General features: G+C 49.9%; 1 protein-coding gene across 1 annotated transcript; it reads left to right on the top strand.

Annotated features, from left to right (window-relative positions):
- Positions 1-17723: 17723 nt before the first annotated feature.
- Positions 17724-18807, top strand: LOC116099216 (histone H1x). Its single transcript, XM_031382488.1, has one exon. It carries the CDS (start codon positions 17863-17865, stop codon positions 18427-18429), a length of 567 nt encoding a protein of 188 aa, XP_031238348.1. The 5' UTR covers positions 17724-17862; the 3' UTR covers positions 18430-18807.
- Positions 18808-20748: the final 1941 nt, after the last annotated feature.

Below are 20748 nucleotides of genomic sequence, written 5' to 3'. Positions count from 1 at the left end.
ACACTATAGACATGGGGGAGGCCTGGGTTAGAGGATGAATGCCACACCCACTCCAGTGGAGTCTGCGTGACAAGTCCAAAAGCTTGGCTGCAGTTCCTGAGGCAAAAAAGTTTCAAGGAAACTGGTCTCCTGGACGTCCTTGGCGTCCCCTAATATGAATGTGGTCCATATTTGTCCTTGAGATAGTCAATGGAGAGTTTTTGTGTGCTTTCTCTTAGTATTGTCTTATTATAGGTATAGAGGTGCCCCCAAGGAATGATTTGCAAATAGTCAAGTTAGATTGGGCATTGTTTCCTGACCCCACCAGTGTTCCAACATCCTAGTCTAGTCAATGCTGAGCTGATCCTTGGCTTGGAATTTCGTAAAGAATGTTACTTATTCAGACAAATCGCCTCCAGCGTTGTTAGAGAGATAGTGAAAGAAATCAGACATTGCAATTTACTAAATAAGAGTCACTCCCAGGGGCTAGAGTAATGTATTATTCATGGTAAGGTTAGCAACAGAGGGACCCCTGGTGCATACTTCTGATAGCCCAGAAGATTAGGTGTTTACCTGGGGCTGGCTGGTGATGGATTATATAATAGACTAGAATGGGGACTATCTCACACCTGGCTTCTAAGAATAAGCTGAGCCGGGCAGTGGTGGCACATGCCTTTAATCCCAGCACTTGGGAGGCAGAGGCAGATGTATTTCTGAGTTCGAGGCCAGCCTGGTCTACAGAGTGAGTTCGGGACAGCCAGGGCTATACAGAGAAAGCCTGTCTCGAAAAACAAACAAACAAAAAAAAGAATAAGCTGACCTTAGATAAGGCTGACCTTATTTCAGTTGTAACCACTGCCTAGTTCCTGCCAATTGTCATGTACATATTCTTCTGTAGAATCTTTGTGCTTCAGATGACCTCAGTGTATCTAGCTTCTTTATTTCTTCTGTAATGACTATAAAAGTCTGATGCTTGCTATGAGAAATTACACTCAGATTCAGCACTCTCTTGTGTTCGCATCTGTTTGTCACTCACCAACTCCTTGCCCACCTGAGTACCGGAGCCCTGATTCTCCCCGGGGTTGAGGGACTCTGACTGGGTCGGCCCATGGCAGAAGGGATGTGTGTGAAGGACACTTTTCATGCACACAGAGTCTAGCTAAGGCTGACCCAGTTCCTGCCACCATAACCCCTGCATCAGAGTTCACATATGGAACATTCATTCTTCTTGAGACCTACAAGGAAGACCAAAACCAAGCATCTAGTCTAGACTGCAGGCAGACAGCACCCTTCTGCATCGGCAGGCAGCACCCACAATGATTCCCTCGTTGGAGACGAAATTTTCCACCCTAGTTCACTCCACAGCTTCTCAATTCCAGACATCCTACCTTGAACTCAGAGCAATGTTGGCATCGCTTTCTCAGATCAAAAGGAAGCAACTCCAACTTTTGCCTGCAGACTAGGTACAAGAAGCCCCAGGCAGACTTCCCCCAGCTTGTCCACTTAGCTATCAACAGCCAGGGGTGATGTAAGGCGGCTCTATCTGGCAGAGAATGGATCTTCCCCTTCCCTGTGAACCTTTCCCAGGTTCACAGATTCCCACTGGGGAATCTGCCCTCTCTGCACCTTCTTCCCTGGGAAAACTATCTGTTCCTTGCTGTATTTCTTGACATCCAGTTTGCACAGTGTCTTAGGAATGGCTGATTCTCAAGAGAGAATCTGTTTCCTGCAGGTAAGTTCAAGAACACCCCCACCCACCCAGAGCCCGAGCCTATACTCTCCCTTCTAGTGAAGGTGGGGGCTTACTGGGGTCTCACCACGGGTAGTCAATGTGTCCCCTAGATTAGAAGGGACCCTCAGAGTACTGGACGAGTCATAGCCACCTTTGAGTGCCTTTCCGGGAGTTTACATTGGGTGTATGACCTTGTAGGTCTCCCCAAATCCTGTAATGGGTAAAGGCACCTGTCTAGAGGGTTGATGAGTTCATTCTTGCATAATAACAGAATTGAACTGGGAAAGACAGAAGAGACCCTGAGAAAAGAAAACTAGCAACTTCATACAGCCAGAATGGTAGAAGCACAGGGCTGGAAGCCTTTTCCTACACTGATGCTGCCTTTGGTATTTTTGGTATATTTCCTGGACCCTCCCCTTCCCCTTGTTAGTCTACTCTAGATACCCTCTGACCTTCTGGAAACAGAGCTGAGTCTGCCTTAGCTCTCCATGCTTCAGCTGGGAGTAGTTAGGAGTCACAGCTTGTGGTCCCATCTGTGCAACTACAGAGCTGTCTTCAGTTTTGCTTTAAATCTGAGGGTTTTGTTTGGAAACAGGGCCTTAGTGTCCTGAGTGTTGGGATGACAACAGGCATGTACCATCAGGCTGGGTGAGAACCAGTTCTTTTAAAAAGCGAATAGTATGATTGCACTGGCTGCTCTTCCAGAGGATCTGAGTTTAATATCAACTCCCCACCGGGCTGCTCACAACTGTCCTCTTCTGGCATGCCCCTCTCCCAGTAAGATATGACTTTAAAAAAACAAAAAACAGGGCTGGAGAGATGGCTCAGCGGTTAAGAGCACTGACTGCTTTTCCAGAGGTCCTAACTTCAGTTCCCAGCAACTACATGGTGGCTCACAACCATCGGTAATGGGCAACCAATGCCTTCTTCTGGTGTGTCTGAATATATCGAGTGTACTCACATACATGAAATAAATAAATCTTTAAAAACGAAAACAAAACAAAAAACCACACACAAAAAATAAAAACAAAAGACAATAAAAACACACACAAAGGACTACTCAGTGCACCATGTATCCTGGGGTCCATGGGGTCCATGTGAGGTTTGACACAGCTGCAGGACTTCTGCCCCCCCCAGTTCTAACCCCATGAAGTGCTTGGTTCACCTGTGTTTTCTCCGTGGCCCAAGCCTGAGCAGCCCTGAGAGGGATTTGACCAGCACTGTGTTTTGCTCAGTTTTTTGTTTGTTGTCTTGGTATCTTATCAGTTTTTTTTCCTGGATCAAAAGGAAATTAAATAAATAAAAGGACTAGGGGCAGCTGGGCAGTGGTGGCACATGCCTTTAATCCCAGCACTTGGGTGGCAGAGGCAGGCAGATTTCTGAGTTTGAGGCCAGCCTGGTCTACAGAGTGAGTTCCAGGACAGCCAAGGCTCAACAGAGAAACCCTGTCTCGAAAAACCAAAAAAAAAAAAAAAAGAGAACTAGGGGCTGGTGAGATGGCTCAGCGGGTAAGAGCACTGCTCTTCCGAAGGTCCTGAGTTCAAATCCCAACAAACACATAGTGGCTCACAACCACTGGTAATGAGATCTGACACCTTATTCTGAAGACAGCAACAGTGTACTTATTTATAATAATAAATAAAGCCGGGTGGTGGTGGTGCATGCCTTTAATCCCAGCACTTGTGAGGCAGAGGCAGGTGGATTTCTGAGTTCGAGGCCAGCCTGGTCTACAGAGTGAGTTCCAGGACAGCCAGAGCTATACAGAGAAACCCTGTCTCGAAAATACCAATAATAATAATAAAATAATAATAATAATAATAATAATAATAATAATAATAAATAATTCTTTAAAAAATAAAAATAAAAGGACAAGAGATGATAGCGGTGTGCCGTATGTGGCTGTTATATATCCCTGATACTGCAGGGACCAGGGCTCTGGATTTGAGATAATGAGCCATAAGGAGCTTGCTGCCAAGGCCTGGAAAATACAGGAATATGGCCTTTCTTCACTGTGGTCACAGGAGAAGTGGGCCAGCAGCCAGAGGTTTGTTAGCCAGCACAAAGACACTGTACTGTAACCCTTTGGATCTTGGAGGGGTTCTCTCTCTCCTCTCTCTCTCCTCTCTCCTCTCTCTCCTCGGGACACCAAACACATCGTCAAGACCCCAACACCCTCCCTATTCTACTGGCTGGAGAAGGGTCTGTGAGAGGGCATTGTGACTGCAGTGCAGGGGCGTCCCCTCCTCTGCCTCCGTGACCGGTGGGCGGGGAAAGAGTGGATCTCCATGGAGATAGGATGGGGAGGCGGGGGATGGGCGCTTCCAACGCTAACCTAACGGCCAACTGCTGAGCTGAAAAGTAGTGGGACAGTAGGTGAGGCAGCTGCTTCTTTCTAGGAGCTGGGCCATCCTCTGTGGGCCAAGACCATGTCAGCAACACGCTTTTCCTTCATCCCTGTTACTCTGAGCTTACTGTGAGCTTTGTGGATCGCCTGAGGCACTCTGGATCGTCCCAGCACCGGGCCTGAGGTCTTTCCTAGCTCACTTAAGCAAATGAACATTTGTGGCCATGAGTGCCAGTTACACAGGACTTGGTTACATAGACTGGCTGACAGGACCAGAAGAGACAAGCTAGCACAGAAATGCATTGAACTTTCGCTGAAGAAAAGACATATAAAAGTCACAGGAATGGCACTGGGCAACCCTACTTGAGACGGCGTGTTTGGGGAGGCTCTCTCTGTGGACAGTTAACAGGGCACGAGGAAGTGTTGGGGAGATTAGTGTAAAGCTGAATTCACAGAAGGGCCCCCAAGTAGAAAAGGGGCTCAAGCCTCCAGACGATGGAAGACATTGGATTTAGATGGGGGCAGTATTAATGGAAGCTTCAAAAAATAATAAAAGCCGGGGGAGAGGGGAAATAAAAAAATAATAGAAGCCCAAGGCGTTGGTATTTAGTAACAGAAGACCAACCTGGATGGGCAAGGACAGACACTCCTTAGATCAATGTCTCTGTGGACCTACATGCCTACATGATTCCTAGGAATCATCCTTCCCTTTTCGGGTGGTTTTTTTTTTTTTTTTTTTTTTTTTTTTTTTTTTTTTTTTTTTTGAGATAGGGTCTCTGCATAGCCCTGGCTATCCTGGAACTCACTATATAGACCAGGATCTCTCTAACTCAGAGATCCTCCTGCCTCTGCCTCCCCAATGCTAAGTTTTATCAGGCAGACTTACAAAAGTGCCCAAAGTCCTGGCCCAAGCAATAATGAAAGGTACCACCTCCCTGAACCCACAGTCCCTGGCTTTCTGTGCCCTGACGCCGCTCTTCTACCTTAGCTATGGCACAGGAACATTAAAAAGCAACAAAACCAAAAACCGTCTCTTTATTCAAAGCTAGGAGTGAGGAGGCAGGGCTGTCAGGTGTAACAGTGAAAAACATGTCCTGTAATGCTTAAAAGTCTGGAGAATCTCTACTTATTGTGCAATTTACCCCAGACAAGAACTCTGACCCTTGCTTCCAGATGAATAGCTAACGCTACTCAGAACCCACAAGCCACACGCACAGGAAAGCCCCAGCCTCTTGGCTGGGTCATGCTATGCTCTGCTCTGCTCTGCTCAGTTAAGGGCTCCTCAGGCCCACTGGTCTAAGGGACTAGGTTGCCCACAGCCAGCCATGGCTCTGGCCAGGGTGGTCGGTCGGTGGTTGTTTTCCATGAGGGCCTTTCTCTTCCTGAACTTAAAAATAAAATTCACTTAAACCTAATTTGGAAATTTCTGAGAGAGAAAAACTACATCTGCTAATTATGGTGCTAATAAAGAATGGTAAACTTTTTCCTTTTTTTGGTGGCAGGATGGAACGTAGGCCCTCAAGACTACTAGGCCAGTGATTGAGTAAAGAGAATATAAAATACAGTTTTTAGAGTAAAAAGTATAGCTAGGTTACAGAACTGAAAATTCCTTTGTCTAGATCAGGGCCTGAATGAAACTTCTTGGGGGCAGAGGGACACAGGGGAATTCGAAAGTTTTGAAAAATGAATATTGCCCAACAAATGTAGTTTATTCCTTCTGTAGCACACACTAAGAAAAGGACAGAGACGGCCTCTTTGCTTCTCATGGTGGAAATGTTTCAAATACTTGTTGGGTTTTTGGGGGGCAATGTTTACATAGGATTTGCCCTTATATAGAGAAGACCCAGAGTCTATAATTATCAGAAAAATTAATTTGTTTCTTCTGTTATGTCAATATCTTTCAGGGAGGGGGTATCTTTCATCCATGTTAACATTGGCAGTACAGGCAGTGCAAAGGAGGGGCCAGGATGCTGCTTAAGCAACAAATAGTAGTTATCCCTTCCCTTGGGGAGGTCTCCCTGAGGCTAGAGCCAGTTTTTGGGCCCTTTGCCAGTGAAACACACGCAGAACCCCTTTGGCACACCTGATGGTTGTCTTTGAGCAGAGCCCCAGGAGGCTGAGTGAACTTAGGAACTCACTCTGCATTCCCTGCCCACCCTGTGGCTTCTCATCTGTCATGATGTGACCTTCCAGGTGCCCCTGTGACCCCAGCTAGCGGGACAGTTACAAGGACAAGAGCAGGAACTGGGAAGTCTGCTTGGACTATATGCCAGACACACCTCCCGGGCCCACCTCTTTGCTGGACCTCAGCTGCTTCATGTAAGCTAGAGGCTGGGACAAGGCACAGATGTGTTAGGGGCCCTGACCGCCTCCTAATAGATGACATGAGTCCCAAAATAGATTGTCATTTCTAGATTGCTATCACTCAGTGTTGTCAAGACCAAGTCTCTAACAAGGAGATTGATATTGTAATAAATAAAAGATAATTTAGCCTGCAAAGAAATCTGGATAGCCTGTTAAGGAATGGCAAAGGAGAGAGTGGGGACAGGAGAGTCGAAGAGGTCAGCAAGGGGCAGGATCCAGGAGCCTGCGATCCAGGTAGACCTGCAGTGGCACAGACTCAGGCAGCAATGGCAGTGAGGAAGCAATGGAGGGGGCCCCAGCAGCTGCAGATTGGCTCCTGAGTTGGGAAGCTCAGGATCCCCAAGATTTGACGAAAAACTCTCTGTATTAAAAGGAAGTCCTATACCCCTCACAGAGACACAAGTATAGTTTTGTACTTAGTGTTTGAGGTGAGATCCACACCTGCCCTGACAGGTGGCCTAGACCCCATGAAGCTCTTGGAGCTGGGCCCCGTGTGTGGAGATAACATGAAAGATTGAAAGATACCCAAAACCTATTCTTGGTTTTGAATCCCATCTCATTTATTCAACAAATATTTATTGAGGGCCTACTATGTGCCGGGCTATATAGCAGTGAAGTACTGGGTCTTCCTATAGCTAATGACAGGATTCCAGAAAGTGGTAGGCATGCAAGAAGGCTGCTTAAATGGTCCAAAAGTAAAATTAGCCAGTCTCTCAAGCCTTAGTCCTCTCCCAGCTCCCTGATTCTGCTCTCAGAAGCCCCTGCCAGGGCCTGTCCTGCTGTCTGAGGTTGAGGTTTTTGCCTCCTTCCCTATACTCAAGTGAGATCAGTGACCCAGCAAGGTGGGAGCCAAGCAGACATATCTCGTGACTTTCGGTACCTAGGTCCAATCCACAGTGGCCTCTTATCTCATCCCAGCTCCTTAGGGGCCAACCCTTCAGGGACAGAAGCAAGATGTGATTGGAGGGGACCGAGGAGCTTACTGCAAGAGTTCAAGCAGGGCCAACAGCCTCCCACCGAGGGTGTAAACGAGTACCAGGTGAAGACTGACCGTTGTGTCCCCAAAGCAACTGGATGCCCCAAAGCTTGGCACAGAGTACGGACCATCTAGGGGGAGGCCCAGGAATGGGTATTTATTAAATACATCCCAGATCAACTCCTTTTTGAGCCAGAATATAGAAAACAATCCCAAACTAAGGGTCATGGGGCAGGTAGCAGGGCCCAAGGGAGACAGCAGGTGCACAAGGCAGGAACAGGCAAGAAACCAGGGCTTCTAATGAGAATATAAAACAGAAAATGAAATTACATGGGGGGCAGGGGCGGCCAGCAGTAGTGGCCACTAGGCTGGTCTTCCCAAGAGTCTGAGGAGGCTGGCAAACTATGATGCTGTTACCAGCAAAGTAGGAATATGGAGAAAGGCATGGAGACTGACATGTACAATAGTTAGCAAAGGAAACTGGAAACCCTTCCCTACCTGGGCATGCTAAAGACAAGCCCAGAATACACAAGTGCAGAAGGCAGTTGCTATGTCAATAACATATAAAGAGTTCGAAATCTGAGGGGCCAGCTGGCTTTCTCCCAGCTCACTGGCCCCCTTCCACCCTCAGGAGTGCCCTTTTCTTTCTTAATAAACTGCCTCTGTTTCTATCACTATTTGTGTGTCTCCAGTTAGGTCTCAAATACTGGACGAATGGCTGAGGTAGCTATTAACATATCAAAGCTGATGCTGGTCAGCCCCCCCCCATCCTCCTCCCCACCCCAAGCTCTTAGTACCTGGGTTCTTCTCAGCACTTCTTTGTACCACCTCCACCCTAAACCCCTCCCTTCCCTACTCCCCAGCCTCTGGTGCCTTATAACTCAGCCATTTTAGCTACACTTATCTCTTGGTCTCCTGGCTTTGGCCACCTCTCTTGCTGTCCCTCTCCCCCCTTGTTCTCATAGTCCATGTAGCCTGCCAGCCATGCTCAGCCTGGCCGCCTCTCTCTGCCTACTGTCTCCCTTGTACCTACAATAACTATCTTCTCCTTACTTAGCCATGTCCTCCTCTTTTTATTTCATTTTTTTTTTTTATTCATCTGGTGCTGAAAACCAGGACTGGCATAAATAAGCTCCCTCCTAAGGGACAAGCTGCTGATCTGGCTCTCCTAAGTTTTGTGCAAGAGCGTTCATTTCTGCTGGCTTTCGACACCCACCAAACTTGATTCCAGAGTCTGATCTGTCTGCTGCTGCTGCTGCTGCTGCTGCTGCTGCTGCTGCTGCTGCTGCTGCTGCTGCTGCTGCTGCTGCTGCTGCTGCTTCGGCCTGTTCTAACTATTCAGTCTCTCCCTCTCTATTCTGTGAGCCCAGTTCACATGTGAAAACACAATAGAAACCCTGGGACTCTGAGCAGGTGCCCTCCAAATTCAGATCTGTTGCTCATTACAGCAACAGAGACAGGAGTGGGGCTCAGGGCACAAAAGCAAACCAGAAGGTGATGAAAAAGGAATCTGAGACTCTTGTCCAAGGCACAAGCCAGCACCTCCACTTCTGTCCTTGAATCTCTGCGTGGTTCTGCACAGCTTCTGTGCAGGGCAGAGGCAGGGTGGGGGTAGGGTGGTGGGATGGGGTTGGGAGGTCACCTCCTTGCTGAAGCAGTGGCTCTGGTATGGCCATGATCAATGCAGCAGGTTTCTCAGGCCTAGAATCCTAGAATGAGAACTCTCCATATCCATACCTAGGGTTCAAGATCCCCAGGGTGAAGCCCTGGCCTGCTGACTCACAACGTTTCCCACAAGGGCCTCCTTACATGCTTGCTCAAAATATCAAAGCCTTCTACCAGGTCCCAGGCAAAGTCAAGACAGCCTACAATTAGGGTCTGCAATGGAGCCCACTGAGGCCCACTCTGCTGACCTCCAGCGGACACTTCACTCTGACTTGGGTACTCCAGGTTCCATTGACCAGCTCACTGCTAGTGGGAGGGTGGGACCAAAAACCAGGTCCCAGTCAAATAACAGCACCCCATTCTGGCTTCACAATACTCATACTCATTCCATCTTAAAGGCACCATCTTAAAGGTCACTGACTTTTTCTCTGTGCTCCCTTCCAGGCCTAAAGCCACTTGGATGTTCCTAAAGGGAGGATATCCCTCCCTTACCCCACTGCAGAAAGTAAGGGCACAGCCCCCAGGCTCTGGCCCATGGCTTCAGGATACCACAGGCCCTCCATTTTCAGGTCCTATGGGGCACCTGGCCCAGGATAGAATCCAAACCAGACTGCTGCTCAGCCATCACACCTGCAGGGGCCCCTCCTGTCTCCGACGGCTCTGTCTATAAATCTCTAGCCAACAGACTTCCAAGTGCCCAGATTTCTTACTTGGAGATGTAGCTATGGTTACTGTGGCCACACATCCCAGTCCTCCCCTTCTCTGCTGCAGGATGAGAGCCTGGCTGGCTGCAGGATGAGAGCCTGGCTGTGAAATCTCCTGCTGCCAGGGGTGTAAGGGACCCAGACTCTGTCTGCAGGTGACCTGTCTCAGAGCCCCAGCCAGGCTGCTGCTGCTGTCGTCCATGGCATTAATAACTCTTCTAATAAACTCCTTGCTCCCACAATCCACCTCAGTGTCCCCTCTGAGCCCCACCATTCAAGACCTTTCAGTTTGCAGGGTACAGGTGCTTAGTCCTGGTCCTCTACCCCTGTGTGTGTCACTTCAGCCAGGCTGCACCTTGGTTCCCATCAGTCATTTCTCTTTTTTTTTTTTTTTTTTTGAGACAGGGTTTCTCTGTGTAGTCCTGGAACTCACTTTGTAGACAAGGCTGGCCTCGAACTCAGAAATCCACCTGCCTCTGCCTCTCAAGTGCTGGGACTAAAAGGTGTGTGCCACCACCACCCAGCCCCATCAGTCATTTCTTGAAGCTACCTTCAGCCCATGAATATGAGACTGGTACCCAAGCAGTTAGGAAGAGAGGCTGGGCCATTGCAGCAGCCCAAATTTGGCTACCAATCCTCAACAGGTCTACTAAATAAGCGGCAGAGGAAAAATGATTTAGTGGCTACAGAGTAAAGGAACAGAGATTCAGCCACGCCAACAGTACTCTGCCTATCTCCTCCAACAAGGTGTTCAGAACCCTGTGAAATCTCTGTTTCCAGGAAACCAGCTCCATCTCTGCCCTCAGCCTTTTCCTTTCCCTCACAGCAAGAGTCCTAGGAACATTTATCCAATGTACTGAAATGTGTTGAAAGCCAACAGAAGGGGCATATAAACAGAACATTGGGTTTCAACCTGGGAGTCACCACACCTTTTCAGGGAGGTAGAATGACCCTTTCACGGGGGTCACCATCGGAAAACAGATATTTACATTAAGATTCATAATGGCAAAATTACAGTTATGAAGTAGCAACAAAAATAATTTTACGGTTGGGGGTCACCACGACCATGAGGAACTGTGTTAAAGTCGCAGTGTTAGGAAGGCTGAGAATGTCTTCATTCTTGCCGAGCCGACATTAGGTTTCTGATGAGGAAATTAGGATGTGCCCACCAGCAGCAGCTGCCTCCTCACAGCTTCCGTGAGGGGAACAGTTAGCCCTCTCCAAGAGCCTGTGGATCTATGGACCTCTGACAACCTCAGGTGCCCTGTTTCCAAGAGAATGGCAGGCACACCATTTCCTGAAGGAAGCCTACAGACCTCAGACTGCCAGACTCCATGAGAGTGCCATGCTAGTCTAAATGGGCTCCACCCAACTAGACAGTCATCCATTCCAACCTTCCCTACACCTTTGCATTCACACACTCCTTCCCTGGAGTGCAAGCCAATGCTGTTCTTACTCAACTGCGCAGTAGAAAGCCTCCCCCAGCCCCTTCTTTTGAAAGCACTACAAAGGGGCTCCCTCCCACTCTGCTTAGGACCTGAGCTCTCTCCCCAGAGCCTCCACCATGCTCTCTTTCCATGGCATTAACATGCAAATAAAATTCCCTACCAAGATGGCAGTCTGCCTCAGTGTCTCCCTTGAACCCAGTCTCCAAAACCTTTCAGTTATGTGACTGCCAAGGAGAAGGGTCGCTCACCTCAGGTGCCAACTGACTGGGTGTGGGAGGTACCACAGACCCAGCTCTGCTCTTAAGCGCTCACAGCAAGCAAAACATCAAGACCTGGGATTGCCGTCAAGCCTGCCAACCTGCAGTTTGATCCCTATAACACATATAATGGAAAGAAAGAACTGGCTCTTACTGGTTGTCTTTGACAGACAGACAGACACAGACACAGACACAGACACAGACACACACACACACACACACACACACACACACACACACACACACACACGCGTAATGGCCTGTAGGTTCTCCCTTCCCACTTCACTAAATGTAATTCAAAAAAAAAAAAAAAAAAAGGCTGGCGAGATGGCTCAGTGGGTAAGAGCACTGAGTGCTCTTCTGAAGGTCCTGAGTTTGGATCCCAGCAACCACATGGTGGCTCACAACCACCCGTAATGAGATCTGATGCCCTCTTCTGATGTGTCTGAAGGCAGCTACAGTGAATTATACTGGAGCGAGCAGGGCCAGCAGAGGTCCTGAGTTCAATTCCCGACAGCCACACATGATAGCTCACGGCCATCTGTACAATTACAGTGTACTCATACACATAAAATAAATAAATCTTTAAAAAAAAAAAAAGAAAAGAAAAGAAAAAGAAAGTTAGCAAGTCCCTGTCTAGGAAAAAAAAAAGAACAGGGCTGGAGAGATGGCTCAGTGGTTAAGAGTACTGACTGCTCTTCTGAAGGTCCTGAGTTCAAATCCTAGCAACCACATGGTGGTTCACAACCATCCGTAATGAGGTCTGATGCCCTCTTCTGGAGTGTCTGAAGACAGCTACAATGTACTTACGTAGAATAAAAAAAATAATAAATCTTAAAAAAAAAAACAGAAAATACAAGCTGGAGCCATGCTGACGGGTAAAAAGGGTAAAGAGCAGCAGTGCCTGATGATGGAAAGTGCTATGGAGGAGACAATCCTGGGAGGCAGCCCGCCGACCAGAGGCTGCTGCCGTGCTGCCATCAGCGCCCACGGAGAACTTGGTTCCTGGGATGGGATGGATGGATAAGAGAGGAATGAGGCCAAGACAACGTTTCTGATCAAGGCCCAATGTTTAATTCTTGAGTCTGAATTCTTAAAGGGGGAAGCCCATCCCCCACTATGACTATATCTTGTCAATTTGTCAGGATCTCATCAGGTAGTGGCTTCATGCAAGCTGCCGCAGATGTGGCAGGACAATAGACTTTACCTAGGTCAGAAGACTCCACCCTAGGTAGGCTAGCCGACTGTGGCAAAAAAAAAAAAAAAAAAAAAAGAAAAGAAAAGAAAAAAAAGAAAAAAAAAGGTCTGATTCAGCCTGCTCAAGGGGGGGCGGGCGGGAAGGGGGGGGAGGCACAGGAGGGGAAAGCCAGCCACTGCACCACAGGCCCAAGGGAAGCCAGCCATAGCACCTCAGGCCCAAAGACTGAGATGCACAGGCCTGAGGCAAGAGCCTTCAGTGAAGCATAAGAAAAAAAGGGTAGTGTGCTGAAGCTGGAGGCTGGGCAGATCCTGCCCTGGCTGCTGCAGAGCTAGCTTCCTCTGTCTGATGAGCAGAGGCTGGCAGCACGTCCCTCTAGCAGAGCTGGGGTGAGGTGAGGATGGAGGCTTGGACAGAAGGTTACTTTGGACGTAGATTTGTCAGCAGAGTAGCAATACACAGCCCAACATAGCTACCCGCAACCTGAAGGGGTCCCTTTGTCTTTAGGAGTCTCCATTTATGTGAAGTAAGGTCCTTGCCTGCTTCTCAGAAATCATTTCAAGATGAGGCAGAGTGAGGCAGAGCCTAGTGAGTTTCAATATTCAGTGAGCAACAGACAGGGAGAAAGATGCCAACCCCTCCCCCAGGAATCTGGTTGAAACCTCTCACCAGCAGAGAAGCAAGAATTCCAGCCTGTTACTGGTTAAGGGCAGTCTCTTTCCCTGGCCATAAACCTGCAATTTTCTAGGAATCTCACCAGGAATGCCGTTTCCGGGGAAAGGACTCACACTGCACGGCTTCTGCAGACCTAGCAGTGCCTGGTTCTGGCTAATCAGATGATTCTACTCAAACACCTCTGGAGCCACCCAATAATCTCACCTATCATAAAGAGACGGTCCAGTGGGTAAAGTGCTTCTTGGTGTGAGAAATATAAGGTTTGAGTTCAAATTCCCTACACCCACATAAAAGCCCAGCAAGACAGCATGCCTCTAAAATCTAATGGCAGTGGGAACCTGGAGTGTCACTGGCCAGCAGGTCTGGTTCTAGGTTCAGTGAGAAAACCTGTCTCAAAACACAGGGACTGGGATTGGAGAGATGGCTCAGTGGTTAAGAGAACTCAGTTAGGTTCTTGTAGAGAACCTAAATTCAGTTCCTAGCACACACTCGGTGGCTCCCAATCATCTGTAACTCCAGTTCCTGGAGATCCAATGTTTTTTCTTCTGACCCCTGCACACTCTTGGTGCACAGACATACATGCAGGCAAAACACTCATATCCACAAAATAAAATATCTTTGAAAAATAAGGTGAAAAGGGGCAGAGGAAGACACCCCATTTCTTCCTCTGTACATACATGAATGAATGTATCCTCATACACTTTACACATGGAGGAAGGGAAAAAAGAAGGGTTTCTTAGCACTCTTTGGAGATGTAACTTGAGAACCACCAAACGGTACACATGGTTAATGCTGAGAGAACTCGTCTTGACTCCACTACCGAAGTCCACGTCTATGGTCCTGGGTGTGCTTTCATTCTCTTGAGCACCCTCCTAACAAAAATCTCCAGCTCTGCTTCATTCTAGCTGTAGTCCTGAAATTCTTTTCTGCATCAAAGCAGCAAATTAGTTGTGCCTGAATGGAGGTCCCTAAAAAAAGTATGGGAGCCCTGAGTGTGACAGTGTGGCTGTGGCTGTGTCCCTTCACACCACTGACAAAAGGATAATACAGTTCCAAGACAGGGGCATGGGTGAGGAAGAACAGGGGACAGACAGGGAAGAGGGAAAAAAAGAAGGGGAGGGACTAGAGGGGCAGGGAATGGGGGGCTGATATCGGTGGTGAGGTGCCTGCTGATCAGGCAGGAGTACCTGAGTACCAATCCCTGGCGCCCCGGTGGGCTTGTCTATGCACAGCCATAACTCTAGCACTGCCAAGTAAGACATGAGTGGATTCCTGGGGCTTGCTGGCTGAATTGGGGAGCTGCAGTTTCAGTGGGAGACCCAATTTGGGAAAATAAGTGACTGAGAAAGACACCCAAGCCCCATGACAACAATTACTCTACATGTGGGCATGCACACACACAGAAGTCACACTCTTTCCATCTTTACAATGACTTTCCAAGTTATAGTCCTCAGAGAATATAATTTATAATAGTTTAAAGATTAAGCAAAGCTTAAGGTATATATTTTTTCAAACACCTATTTTTAATGATGGTTCTTAAACACTTTAACATCCCTTGTAGCCCACCACCCACCAGAGGTAGTGGGAAAGAAAGGATACCCGGAAAGTGTGCCTGTTTAGAAAGGTTCTTTGGAGCAACTCCCATCTGTGTTGTCTGGAAATCATCAGTTCAGTTCATAGGTCAGCAGTGGCAGCTCAATCCACTCACAAACACTTCATGGATACACCAGCAGTCAGGTTTGACAGTCAGGATAGCAAACACGAATTAGCAGCAGTGGCACTGCCTACAAGAGATAGCCAAGCCTCAGCCTTGGCTGGAGTCAGCAAGAGGAACCAGGGAGAAAAGGCCAGGAAGTTCTCGGTTGTGCTTCTCTCAGGGAAGTGAAGATCAAGTCAGCCTCTGAAACTGTTCCAGTCCTATTTAGATTCTATTTATACCCTCCAAACACCACATCTCACCCACAGGTCTTGCCTCAGCACCTGCCTGTCTCAGCTGACATCACTCTGCCAATCAGCCCGAGTCCTCAGCAAGAAACCATAGCACACCACCAGTTGTTCTTTATTGTGTTCTATGGAGTCCCAAGAAATGCAGCTCAACTACATAATGTAACTTGGACCAATACATGCATGTTGTTAGCAAAGAATCCTTCATCGCGTGTCCTTTTGTGTGCTTGCTTTAGCAGAACATCTTTTTCCCATGTCTGCTTCAGCTAAACGTTCCTTCACGAGTCTGCCTTAGTCTTTCACACCTGTGTCCATGTCAGCTAAATGTTCCTTCACGTTTGCCCCAGCAAATCACCATCCAACCAACTTTCCAAAGAACTCTTAAGTTTCCACTTCATTAAAGTTTAATATAGTAAAAAATATATGCACTAGCTCACTTTTTAAAAATCTCAAATTTTCCTTTTGTGAATGTTTTCATGAGATGTATTCTTAGATGTTAGGGATTAGAGAAGGGCTAATAAGGTAACAAAGCAATGTTCTAAGCATCCTTGCCTAACTAATTACAGTTCACCTGATGTTTAGATGCCTTAGGAAAAAAACAATGTCTCTGGGTAATTTTGGGTTTATTGACTCTATTGAAGTTTCCTGACTTTGTTGTTGTTTGTTTTTTCGCGACAGGGTTTCTCTGTGTATCTCTGGCTGTTCTGGAACTCACTTTGTAGACCAGGCTGGCCTCGAACTCAGAAATCCGCCTGCCTCTGCCTCCCAAGTGCTGGGATAAAAGGCGTGGGCCACCACTGCCTGGCTCGAAGTTTCCTGACTCTTAGCAAGAAAGACAAACTAGATGCAAGATCGACTCTTTTCATGTTGCTTTGTCTATCTTACCTGAGACTGACAGGACCAATAGACATCAGTCTGGTGGAAGACATCAGTCCTTCTGTCTGAAGCTTTCACCTGAGCCTGTGGCCAGCATCCCAGCACACAGGGCACGAGTCAGCAGGCTCCTGGTTGGCTGGAGACAGTAGTGGGTGTCATCAGCCCATGGATGGTGTTTAAAGAAATAGAGGGTAGTGGGTCCAGGAGAGCCTGAACCCTACCCTGCTCCGACAGGCCCATAGGCCCATAGGCCCTCCTCCTGAGAACAATGGGGTCACAAAGGGATGAGTCTGTTCTCTGCTAAACCCTGGCCACTTCCTGACGATCCTTACCATCCTCCTTTGATGGGGACAGAGTCATGGGGTTGGGGGAGGCAGGTACGCCCAGGAGTACTGAGTTTGTAAGACACCTCTGATGACCAAGAATCTGGACCTTCCTGATCTCTCTTCAGCCAAGAGGCCAGGGAACTGCTTGACACCAACTGGAACAAAGCTGTCCTGGACGCTTAAGTGGTATCTATTATGTCCTCCACAGGCTGGTCATTGCCTGAACAACCCTTTTTCCATTGTTGGCCTACTTCCCAGGTTTTTAGATCCTTCCCTGTACCACCACCTCCCTCAGCATCCTCAAAAGCCTGCCACGCCCTCTAAGGGAGGTGCCTTAGGGGTTACCTTACACTTGTCCATCCTAGAGCCTCCATCTAGTTCTTAGGGGACCAGGGACGGCTACTTAAGCATCACAAAATGGGATACTTGGTGGCAGAGTGTGGTGAGGAAGTGTCTAGGGAGAGGCCCCTGTAGTCGTGCCTGCACTGACTCATCCTTGAGATGCCAGGCGTCCAAAGCCCAAGATTCCAGACGTGAAACTTCAGGGCAATTCCATTCTGTTGTTCCCCTTAGGATTCGGAGAAGACCCCCGCCCCAGCACACTCTCGGGCTTTGCCTTGCTCCTGTCTGCCGCGTGAGGGCGTACCCTGTGTTAGTTGGGACAAATTAATGCCCTTCCTGCGGGCAGGGCTGTGGTCCCCTGGGCCCAGAACTGACTCAGGTGCCTGAGGAGCACTCTTGTCTGCCGCCTGCAAAGTTCTGGGTCTTGGGGTCTCGCTCGGGGCCCGCGCTAATCCTTTCCAAACCGAGCGCCCCCCTCCTCCACGCTCCTGTAGCCTGGGGTACACACCTCTGTGCCCCTCCGCTGAGCCCTTCCTAAGCACAGGCTGCCTCTGCGCAGCGCAGCGGGCTCGGACCCTGTCCAGGGCACACTGTTGAGGGTGCATCCGCGTCCGGGAGCCGCGGGCGGAGGAGCCAGTGGCCGCGGAAGGCGCTCCAAGAAGCACAAGTTGGCGCTGGCCTGGGCCCAGGCTGTTGTTGTTCTCAACGTGGTCCGCCACGGGGAAATAAAAGCGGAGCGGGCCGCGCTCTCCGCCAGAGCGCAGCGCGCACGCCCAGAGCTTCGGAGCCGGCGCAGCTCCGCCGCGCTCCCCGCAGGCTTTCCGCATCCCACCCCTTAGCCCCGCCGCGGCCGGCCCGGCCCCCGCCCGCACCTCAGCCCTGCCGCCCGGTCCCAGGCCCGGCCGCGGCCGCTCCCGCCTGGAGCCGCCGCGCGCCCCCAGTCCCCCGGCGCCGCCGCGGCCCCTCGCCTTCCTCTTCCCGGCGCGGCCCCCCGGCTACCGCGCGCCGCCCGCCACCAACCCGCTGGCCACCATGTCGGTGGAGCTTGAGGAGGCCCTGCCGCCGACGAGCGCCGACGGGACGGCTCGCAAGACGGCCAAGGCCAGCGGCTCTGCGGCGCCCACGCAGCCCAAGAGAAGGAAGAACCGCAAGAAGAACCAGCCAGGCAAGTACAGCCAGCTGGTGGTGGAGACCATCCGCAGACTAGGTGAGCGCGGCGGCTCCTCTCTGGCGCGCATCTACGCCGAGGCCAGGAAGGTGGCATGGTTCGACCAGCAGAACGGGCGCACCTACCTCAAGTACTCTATCCGGGCGCTGGTGCAGAACGATACGCTGCTGCAGGTGAAGGGCACCGGCGCCAACGGATCCTTCAAGCTGAACCGCAAGAAGCTGGAAGGCGGCGCGGAGCGGCGCGGAGCTTCGGCGGCTGGCAGCCCCGCGCCCAAGGCACGCACGGCGGCGGCGGACAGAACGCCGGCCAGGCCGCAGCCCGAGCGGCGCGCGCACAAGAGCAAGAAGGCGGCTGCTGCTGCCAGCGCGAAGAAAGTGAAGAAGGCGGCTAAACCCAACGTGCCTAAGGTGCCCAAGGGCCGCAAGTGACGCCCCTACGGTCCGGCGACATTGTCGAATTTCCGTCTCTACCCTCCTTCTGCCCCCCCTACCCTCGCCTCCCCGGTGTACCGGTTCCGTAGGGTTCGGCCAGGCCCAGGTCCCCGGTCCCTGTCCCCTCCCCCGCTCCTCCCCCAGCGATGCTGCGTTCTGTTTGCTTTAGGTTTTTGAAACGGCCCTGGCGACGCCTCCATTGGCTCTCACCCTTGGCAACGGCCGTCGTCATGGTTACCGGCCTGGCGGCGCCAATGGCCTGGCGGCGCCTGCCGTGGCCGCGGTGCCCGCCGATGGTCACCCGGCGCTCGGGTTGTGCAGCGCCTTGCTTCGCCCGCTGCCTTCCTGGGGCGCAATAAACGGTTCCAACCTTGACCATTGTCATTGTCTTGTGGGCGCTGGAGGCTGCTTGGGGTCCCTGCCGGGGAGTCAAGGGTCATTAAGACTAGCTAGACAACTAGCAGGTGATGCTGGCAGAGGTGGGACAGGGGTGCCCCTGAGACAGCTGCCCAGTGGAGAACTCTTGTAAAAGTGGGTTCCCAGCCTTGGGTCGCTGCAGTGTCCAGCATATAAAGGATAGAAGGTTTCTACATGGTGGAAGTTAAACCTCAGGATCTAGTGCAACATAATAGACAGTTTTGCCAAATGGAAGGCCAGGAAGTTCTGGAACAGTATGTACACATACAAGGTGGGGTGAGATGGGACCAGAATTAGATGAGGTTTACAGGGTGCTCTTTCCCTGCATCACCTTTTTTAAAAAGTGGAGAAGGGCCTTGGCAGTGTCCGAGGGTGGGAAGGGTGCAGCGTTTCTTGGCAGGTGTGATCATGGAGCAGACTGAGCGGCCCAAAGTGATCATTTCACTGCCTCTTGGACATCTGGTACCTGGTGAAGGTTCCCTGCAAAGCCAGGTATTGAATAGCGGTGGACCCACCCCCAAGCTGGTCAGTGAGGCAGTGACTTCCAGATGGCTCAGTCCACAGGGTCATAACAACTGGGCCTAGGAAACAGCCTTGCCCTGCTCTATGGATCTTTCTGAGGTTTCTTGAAGGTTAAGGGTTGGCTCTGGCTCTGTAGCTCTTCTCCAAGTGCTGATGAAACCCCTAACCTGACTCTTGCCCTGCTAACCCACTGGAGACATTCATGAGCTCCTGGGTCCCTGGGTGCCTTTCAGGTTGTCATTATTCCTCGTCTTTTCATAATTCCCAACTCTGTACCTGCCTTCCAGTGGCTTATCCCTCACATTCTGCTCTCTGGCCCATCCCTCCCTGTCACCTATCTCCCATTGGCTTCTGGCTTCCACCCCAGGCCTAGGCTCTCCTAGACACTGAGAGACCAGGGCACTCCTCAATGGATATCTTATTTAAGATTTCTTTCTTTTTTTTTTTTTTTTTAGATTTACTTTATATGAGTACACTGTAGTTGTATTGAGACACACCAGAAGAGGGCGTCAATCACATTGCATATGGTTTTGAGCCACCATGTGGTTGCTGGGAATTGAACTCAGGACCTTTGGAAGAGCAGTCAGTGTTCTTAACCACTGAGCCATCTCTCCAGCCCCCCAATCACTAATTTAAAACTGTCTTTTTTTGGAGGCAGGGTTTCTCAGTATAGCCCTTGCTGTCCTGGAATTCACTCTGTAGATCAGGCTGGCCTTGAACAAAGAGATCTGCCTTCTGGGATTAAAGGCATTAGCCACCACTTTCCTGCCACAGCAGGATCTTGTAGAGACATTTTCTCTTGAGGTTTCCTCCTCTCAGATGACTCTAGCTTGTGTCAAGTTGACATAAAACTAGCCAGCACAGTAGGGCAGGACCCCAGCCCATTGTAATTGTCCTTTTGGGGACCCAGCCCACCCCAATGTCAGGTTACAGGGAGAATACTGAACCTCTCCAGCCCCGGGGGTGGTTATGTGACCTAAGACCTGGCCAGTAAGTATTTAAGTCAACTTCAGTGAGGGGTTGGAGAGATGGCTCAGCGAGCCAGACTGGTTCTTGCTGCCAGAATGTTCAATGCCAAGTGACTGGAGTACTTCTAAGGTGACCACTGAGAAACAGCTGTTCTTTCCTTGGGATCACTAAATGGTAGGAATATAAGGGCAGTGTTGCTAGTGGGAAAGGATGCCTGAAAAGGAATCAAGATTGGGGAATTGGGAGGCAGGAAATGGGCACATGTCAAAAGACTTCTGAATGGAGCTCATGGGCCTGACCACCGTAGGGCTGCTGTACTGCTCTGTAGATAAGCCTACTTTGAATTGGGTTGCTGTCAACTGCAACCTGGTCTCCAAACTCTTGAATTACCTTCTGCCTCCACATTCC

Source organism: Mastomys coucha, unplaced genomic scaffold (genome assembly GCF_008632895.1).
Source record: "Mastomys coucha isolate ucsf_1 unplaced genomic scaffold, UCSF_Mcou_1 pScaffold20, whole genome shotgun sequence".
NCBI lineage: Eukaryota > Metazoa > Chordata > Mammalia > Rodentia > Muridae > Mastomys > Mastomys coucha.
This window is presented reverse-complemented; position numbering and strand designations above follow the sequence as displayed.

Excerpts from the sequence above, each read along its gene's own strand:
- LOC116099216 (XM_031382488.1), top strand. The coding sequence starts at position 17,863 with ATGTCGGTGGAGCTTGAGGAGGCCCTGCCGCCGACGAGCGCCGACGGG.